Below are 8336 nucleotides of genomic sequence, written 5' to 3' on the forward strand. Positions count from 1 at the left end.
AGTCCCCAAACAGCTGCGCCAGGCTCCACAGCTCCGGCATCAGTTCCATGCTGGCGGCGAGTGCACAGGCACCTCGGAGCGGGCTGCGCTGCCCTGCTGTCCGCCCTGAGGTGCACAAATAGTCGCCGCCAGCATGGAGCTGACCCTGCAGCTGTGGAGCCTGGCGCAGCTGTTTGCAGCCCGTCTGCTGCTTGCTGCAGCTGCCCAGAGCCCAGGCTGGCTACAAACAGCTGCGCTGGGCTCATCACCTCCATGCCGGGAGCGGGGGAGAGACCATGGCTGCGTTGCCTCAGGCCCTTCCCCCACTGCCCGCTCCAAGGTGTGCCTGCCGGTGCAGAGCTGATGCCAGAGCCCAGCACAGCTGTTTGGAGCCTCCCGGCTGCAGCCAGCCCTGGTTCTGGGGAGCTGGCGCCCGCCAGGGTCTCCCAGCAGGCAGCTGGGACGCTGCAAGCCCCGCTGGGAGCAGCCCAGGCTCCGTTGCTGGCAGCAGCTACCCGAAGCCAGGGCTGGCTGTGGCGTGCCAAGCAAAATGGCCTCACATGCCACGTTCGGCACGCGTGCCAGGGTTGCTAACCCCTGACATAGACCATCATTTACAGTTATTATTTATGCCTATACAAATTAGATCAGGAAGTGAAGAATACAGTTTCCAACCAGATCATATACAAGAGTCTATAAATGAACTTCACCAAGACCTCTGCATAAAGGCACAATACGAACATCAGGATTTATTTGCTACTGAAGTTAGTGTCCCAGTACGCATAATTTAGTATAGGGCACATGTGTTTACACACAGTGGTGCTAAATCAAGAAATAAACCACTACCCTTGAAGAAATAGACAGCCATTCCCAGCACCAATACTTATGCTCTAACACAAAAGGCATCCAAAGCTCCTTTGCAGAAGTTCAGTTAGTAACTTTGGCAAATAAATGACTGTGTATTAATTCAGCTGGTCAAACAGCACACTGAGAAAGAACAAACAGACTGGTGCAGTACGAACTGCTACTGGCTTATCAGCACTGCAAACTCATTTTGAATCTGTAAAAAGTCCTGAGGATTCCAATTAAAACAGGACCAAATATGTACATTTCCATTAACAGTTTATATTGATCTTGTAATAATGGCGTGTCATTTGGTCACAATCTCTGCTCTAAAATAAGCAAATAGCCAGGTTGAATTTATGCAAGGTGTGTGTTCATCTAGTTTCCATGCTGAGGGTCATAAAACCAGGATTTGGAGTTTCAGTCCTCATAAATCTCTCACAAGGGGCAAGACGGGGAAAGGATCAGGTAGGACAGCTATGTTTGTTTTCCTCCTAAGAGTGAGGATCACAAAGACAACTTTCATCAGTGCCCAGAACTGAATGCAAAAGTTACTGCTTGATCTCTCAGAATTTAGAAGAAATGTTTCATAAGGTTTTTAAGTGGTTAGCAATCTGCTGCTTTAAGGTTAGTTTTTTATTATTCAGGGTGGATGAACAAAAGCACAACATTACAGTACTCTATGGTTCCTGAGATGGTTTACATCACTAAATTCGGACTCCAGACCGGGTACTTTAAGCATTACTTCACCTATTACCAATCACAATGGATGTGTTTAAACTAGAAACTCAGACACTGCCCCCCCTTTTGGTACAAAGCAATTAGGTTGAAAGTATGTCAGCTTCAATTAGGGATTGACCAACTAGCTCCGGAAAGATAAATAAGAACTGAAGCAAGGATGTGCCTATGCCCCAAAAACAGAAACTTTGAGGTGTGGATTACAATACCCATCCCCACGAACAGTCCCTTTAAAAAAATCCTGTTTATTAAGATTGTGCATGTTTATTAAGATTGAGTAACAAAGATGGGACCCCAGCTGACTAGGTACTGTACAAAAGAAAGTATGAGTCACTGCTACAATTTCCAATTTAAATCAAAATCTCTTCTAAATCTAGCTCCTTCCCCCATGACCTCTAAAATCCATTCACAGTGTATTAGTAGGCTATAATACTCCATTCATGGCATTAAGCAACATAAAACCAGCAAGGTGATTAAATGATGAGAAATAATTCTAAATTCCTCAATTAACTATAAATAAGAGGCCGCATGGCAATGCCTTTCTTTTTTTGCAAAAAGGGCTATGATCAGTCGGCACAACTTTGGAATTGCCTCATGTTAGAATGAGAACTGAAATCTGCTACTACTCTGTTTTAGTTTCTCTCAGGCTACACATCAATAGGTGAAGAGTACTGAAAGAATTTGGAAGCTTTGGTTGCTTTCACAGAATCAAATGTAACTAACAAATCGACTGATGCTAGAAAAGTCATCAACTACAAGGGAAATAAAACCTGGGGCAAAGTTTCTCTTCACTTTATTATACAGCCTCTGATGTACCTATTTCATGTTTTTGACCTTCATAAATCTTCACAATGCAGTGAAGCTGACCTTTCAAATTGCAAGGGTCTTTTTATAGCAGAGATACCATTTGCTACTGAAGCAAAGTCTAATTAGTAATTAGAATGAATTATATACAATTTGGCCCCACAATCCCCATTTAAGATGGTGTAGGATAGTGATTCTCAACCAGGATGCCATAGGGGGGCAACACAATGTTAGCACTGTTAGGTTTACAAACATGATTTACAAAAAAAGCTGGAGCTTTCAAATAGAAATCCAGAGTTCTGGCCTTTCTGAGTTCTTTGCGACAAAAAACTGCTCTATTATTTTTATGTAGGTAGAAAAAAGTGAAAACTAAAAGCTGGCATTTTCCAAGTGTTTTCTTGAGTCTATCTAGGGATGTCTCAAGTCTAAAAAAGTTGAGAACTGCTCATGTAGCATTACAGTTTAACTTGTGCAAATGCAAAAGCGCACACATCCCAGAGAGACACTGAGATCTTAATGACACCCGCACCTCCTGTAAAAAACATGGCAACCCTGGTATTCTGAATTCTACCAGGCACATCACAATCCAAACCTAATTTAGGATGCAGCTCCTTTGACCTAACAAACAAGAAAGGATGGGTAGAATTTGGGCTTTAAGAGTAAAAAACAGCAAAACTCTGTGCTTTATGGAGGCCAAAATTTGTACTGGCAAAAGGGCATACACTTAATGGCACGCGCTTCAGGTGCCATGCAGATCCAAGAAGAGACATACCAAAGACTTCAACCTAGGAACTATGATCTTAATAACTGCTCACCCACTTCAGAAAAGACTTGTAGGTATTAAACAGTGTATATGAAGTGTCTTGAAGAATTAAAGTACTAGATAAGTGGTAAGCATACTTTAAACAAGAAGAATCTTTGGGCCAGGGTGGTTGTTCCTTTATTCTACATTCATTTAAGGTGGAAGCACATCTTAAATTTTAAGATGAATTGAATTTGTTCTTAATGAAAGTGAACTCTTATGTACTTATATGCAACAGATACAGCTCATGATACTGCCCAGGCTTTCTCCATCCATTGACCCCCACCAACATGGACCCACTCCTGAGCTGGAAAGATTACCTGTAGCTGTGTAAGAGGTATATTTAAGTGTCACGGGCTCTTAAGTCTTTGGCCTCTGAGCACTCCTATCTGCTACATGCATTCCCATTGGTAAGGAACTAAACTGATACTTGTCAACTAATTTTACAGACTGGGTACAAAAAGTAATCTTTTGGTTTCTACTCATCTGATCCATATTTGAACCTGCAGCCTAAGAGACAGAAGGTTCATTCTATCACAAGGTTCCAACCAGAGTTCCAATTACACTTTGACATTTGGGGGCTTCTCCAGGGTTGGATCTGTGGGGCTGAATTTGGGCAGCAGCATGCAACCAGGAGTGCACAGCTACACCGTGTTGCGTTCAGGCAGCATGGAGTCTGGGGCGTGCATTCATGAAGAGCCAGGACTGTGCACCAGCATGGCACTCTGGCCAGACAGTGGCACAGAGCTGGCGGCATACAGCTGCACAGAGCCACGTTCATGCAGCCTCACACCTCCAACTCGATGTCGCTGCCCAGAAACACAGGGCTCTAGCCGGTCAGCAGTGCCAGGGACATACAACAGTGAGGAGCCAAGGGGCAGTGAGCTTCTGGTAGCCCAAAGGACTACCAGTGGACTGGATGCAACAGTTCCATGGGCCACATACAGCCCACAGGCCATATGTTTGACATCACTGGTCTGTCCTTCAACATCTACCCATCCTCCATGGCCAGAAATGCCTTCTTTCACTGTCAGCTGAACCTTTTCAGTTAGATGCAGTTCTCACTGCTTGTCATGTGTGCCTTGATCAGTTTTGGTCCAGACTATCATATAACCCTTTCTACTTAGAGATAGACTACATGGTGACCTAGTTAGCAAAACACCCAACTCCCAAACTTCTATCTAAAGGATACTGCACTAGGTCTGTACTCACTGCCAATTCATTGTTAGGAATAATTAATGTTCTTGCTTATCATCTTTGATGTCATTAAAGCTTCAAGTGTACTCATTCTTTACATGCCCCTTCCACTTAAAGCTGGCAAAAATGTTTGTGGCCTGGTGTTTGCAGTGGCATGGTGTCAGTTTTGCAATTCATACCCACAAAAGGTCTAACAGATCCTACAACTTTCCATTCTCACACCTTATTTTTCCATCTGCACCAACTGTGTGGGCACAATTTAAACAGAAACAACTCCCTGATTATTCACTTCTTGCCACAGACACCACCATATAATACAAAACAAACCCAAGATTTTGTGGGTCTCACACTAGTAGTTCATCCAATAAAAGATAACGCAAAACAAACAAACAAAAAGCCACTTGCCTCATGGAGCATTAAAGACATTTTTTTAAAATGGTGCATCTTGGATATGATGATTGATGTTTTCTCTTTGTCTCTGACTTCTTAATGATGGGAACATGACTTTCTCCAGAACACCACACCACAGGATATATGGTTGTGACAACTGTTGTTCTTGAATACATTCACCATGCTTTATCTGTACCAGTATATTTTTTTAATCCCAAATAATTGTTTCACAGACTTCACAATTATCATGCCAATGTAAATGTATGTCAAATTCTTCTAATTTCTACAAGGATTCTGCCCATAACCCCAGTTCATGCTGCCAAAATGGGATGAGTTTTGTCACACAGGATGCAAGTTCGCTGAATCAGAACTCCTAAGTGTAGGGTTAGATACATCTTTGCTATTCTGCTTGGATGGAGAAGAAACAATTTATTTTCCAGTTCCCATTATGTAAGAAGATGCCTTGAAAAATCTATTTTTAGTCCTTCTAGCTGAAGGAAACAAAGAAACTGATTTATCCATGACTCTGACATCTCTCAAACAAAGATATGAGCTGACACTTCTGTATTTTCATGAAACATGGATCCAAGCCTTACAGCTTGAGGGGTTCATTAAATGTAGCTGTTTCAGAGCCCTGATGAGAACAGCCCTTCCATTCATTTTAGTGAACTTGTTTTCAAAAGGATTTTGAGACCTTAAAGGAAAACACATTTATCCAGCTGCACGCAATTCACTTCCTCTCACCTACTATTATGGAGCGACTGTAGTTTTTCATGACATCTGCAGTCTGCAGACAGAGACTTACGGAACTGAAACTGACTGAACATCTCCAGAGCAGAGGAAGAATTTTCTTACCTAGTTTCATGCACAGCAAACACAGGAGCCTAGAGCTGATCTGAAGCTACAAACCCCCACCAAAAAATTAGGTGGATATAATGAATCGTATCTTTTTCAGCTATGTTGTGCTTCAGCAAGCATTCTCATTCAAAGACATATCCCCGGGACCAGTATTGCCTTATGGATAAAGAGGATCCTGTCGAACTGCATAATTTAAAGGCCCGATTTGGAACAGTAGCGGGCACAAAGAAACCATTTTGCACGGGAGGACTAATTCATTGTGATTCTCCCAGGTCGTCTTGACATTTCAGAGGGGATCACAGATGAAGTTCCACGATCAGTTTACATGGGAAGTGTCTTCTTGTTGCCGATTTTCCCAATTCGCCAATACTTGTTTTGCAGTGTTATTATAACAACACTAAGCAGCGTGATGCAGCTGTGCATGTGCAGCAGGGAAGGGAATCTTAACTGCACATTTCCTGCTTCTTTAGGGAGTTAGAGGGATTCAGCGCTTGTGCTCAGAAAGACACAATGAGCCCCAAGAAAGCTTTTTAGCAGTTGCACCCACAGCTCCACATTAACCAAGTTACTCTGGCCCCGGCAGAGGTGCAATTACAAGTGCAACGGGATCGGACATGCAATCGTGCGTGGCGAAAAGCATGACTGTGGGTCGGAGCAGCAGACCCCATCACGCCACGCTGCTGGGGCAGGGCGAGTCCAGGATCCTGATCCCCCTGCACCAGCAATGAGGCACGAGGGGATCTGGTGCTCCATCAGCATCCTGGGCTCCCCCTGCGCCAGCAAGCATCCCCCGGCTGGGAGCTCCCAGGGGCGGGGGCACAGTGCAGCCCGGCTCCAGCCCCGGCCTAGGGGTCCAGCACAGCCCCGGACTCCAACACCCCCCGGAGCCTGGCAGCAACAAAAAGGGTTGCTGGGCGTCCAGGGCCCCTCTGCGCTCGGGAGGCCGGGAGCCGCCGGCCGGGCCACGAGAGGAGCCGGCCACAAAGTTCCTCCACACGCCGGGCCCAGGGCCCTCACGCCTCCTCGCCTTCCTCCGCAGCCGAAGACGCATTGTGGGGCGGGGCGGGGCGCACTCACCGGCGGAGGTCAAAGGGCATGGTGGTGGCGGGGCCCCGGCCCGGCTCTGGGTCCTGCGCGTGCCGGCTGCAGGGCCCGGAAGTGACGCGTCCTAGAAGCGCGACCCCATTGGGCGCTCGGCGCCGCTTCCGCTGCCCCCTTAAAGGGACAGGCGGAGCCACACGAGCCCACGTGGAGCAGCGCGGGGGCGGCACCGCCGGGTCTCGGAGGCCGGCTCTGAGCTGGGGCCGGGGCGTGGCGCCCAGGAGATCTGGGTTCGTGGAGAGTCCTGAAGTCCAAAGGGCGGGCAGGCAGAATGGAGGCTTCAGGTTTTGTTTTGTTGGGCAGATGTTGCGCTGCAGGTGTCTGCGCGGCGTGCGAGGCCAGCGCAGCCCGTTCCCCTCCTGGAGACCGGTATCCTAGTGGGACCACAGTGAGCAACCAGACACGTGCCTGTGTCCAGAGATGTCTTTCTGCCGTCCCACAGGGCTCCTCTGGACGCCGGCCCGAGCGCAGTCTGGCTCCCACCGTCATTCCCCCACTTGCAAATCTCTTGGCCCGTCCATTGTCATCAGAAAATGGAAGCAAGGAGAAGTTGAAGTGTCCAAAATAACTTGAGTATCTTTGGTTCAGTGTTGGGACAGATGCTTTTGCTGCTTGCATCTTTAGCATTGGCAACACCACCATTGGCACGTGCACCCCCTGAGCATGGCGGTGCACCCCCTGCGAAAAGGCGCCACCTACACTTCAGTATAAAAAAGGGTTGGCTGCCGGTCCGCAGTATGCCGGTCACTTCTGCCCTTCCAGTCTGGCAGCTGACCCTCCTGTGGACCGGCAACCAACCCTTCACAGCCTGGTATCAGGCTGCGGCCTGGAGGTTGGGAACCTCTGTCCTATGGTTTAATTTCTAGGGCTTTCTTCATCTTAGCTTAAATCTCTCCTCTAGAGGGCTCAGGACAAGCGTAGTAGCTTCTTCACCTGGCAGGGGAAATGCCATGTATCTGTGTCCAAGAAGGCAGTTTTTCTGAACTGCTTTGCAGGAGAGCTGTTCTTCTGCCGTGGTTCAGAACCCGCCAAGGTGCAACGGCTTTAAGCCCAGTTTATGGAAGTGGGAGTCTCCTCCCCAGGTTGCTCCTGGCACCCTATGGCTGAGGGCAGGCAAAATTTAGGGGCATCTGAACCCCAAGCCTCTGGGCTTGGGCCTGCAAGTAGGATGCTGGCCAAAGATTTTGGAAACATCTGAAGCCCCAGGTGTGGATAGAGGATGTTTGCCAATATTAGGGTCACTTATGATCCTGGACACTTGGAATTAATTTTGACTATTTTTGGATACAAATTATTTAATAAAATAAATCTCAAGAGAATTTTAATTCTTTCCTTTAGAAGGCTATTGCACAGACTAACAGATCTGAGCTTTAGGGCACTTTTCTGTTTGTTGGCTAAATTTCTCTTGTTTCCAGTCATAGCCTAAGTTTCCAGGTGAACTACCAGAGAAAGAACAGAAAGAAGCGGACTCACAAGGCGGGGGGACAGTGACAACAGCTGGAAGAAAAAGAAGTGGTTCAATCAACAAAGCGACCAGTGTCATGAATGTGCTATCTGTAGCATTCTGTCATTTTCCTCTTTCCGTCACACTTCTTGACTAACAAGGTATTTTGCCTGTAGCCAT

General features: G+C 46.8%; 1 protein-coding gene across 1 annotated transcript in view; it reads right to left on the reverse strand.

Annotated features, from left to right (window-relative positions):
- Positions 1-6814, reverse strand: part of ERGIC1 (endoplasmic reticulum-golgi intermediate compartment 1) — a 92102-nt gene extending 85288 nt beyond the window's left edge. Inside the window, exon 1 of the mRNA XM_006021059.3 lies at positions 6689-6814. Coding sequence (XP_006021121.1) covers positions 6689-6708 — 20 coding nt within the window. The 5' untranslated portion in view covers positions 6709-6814. The remainder of the gene's footprint in view (positions 1-6688) is intronic.
- Positions 6815-8336: the final 1522 nt, after the last annotated feature.

The sequence above is a fragment of the Alligator sinensis genome, unplaced genomic scaffold, assembly GCF_000455745.1.
Source record: "Alligator sinensis unplaced genomic scaffold, ASM45574v1 scaffold360_3, whole genome shotgun sequence".
In the NCBI taxonomy this organism is placed as follows: Eukaryota; Metazoa; Chordata; order Crocodylia; family Alligatoridae; genus Alligator; species Alligator sinensis.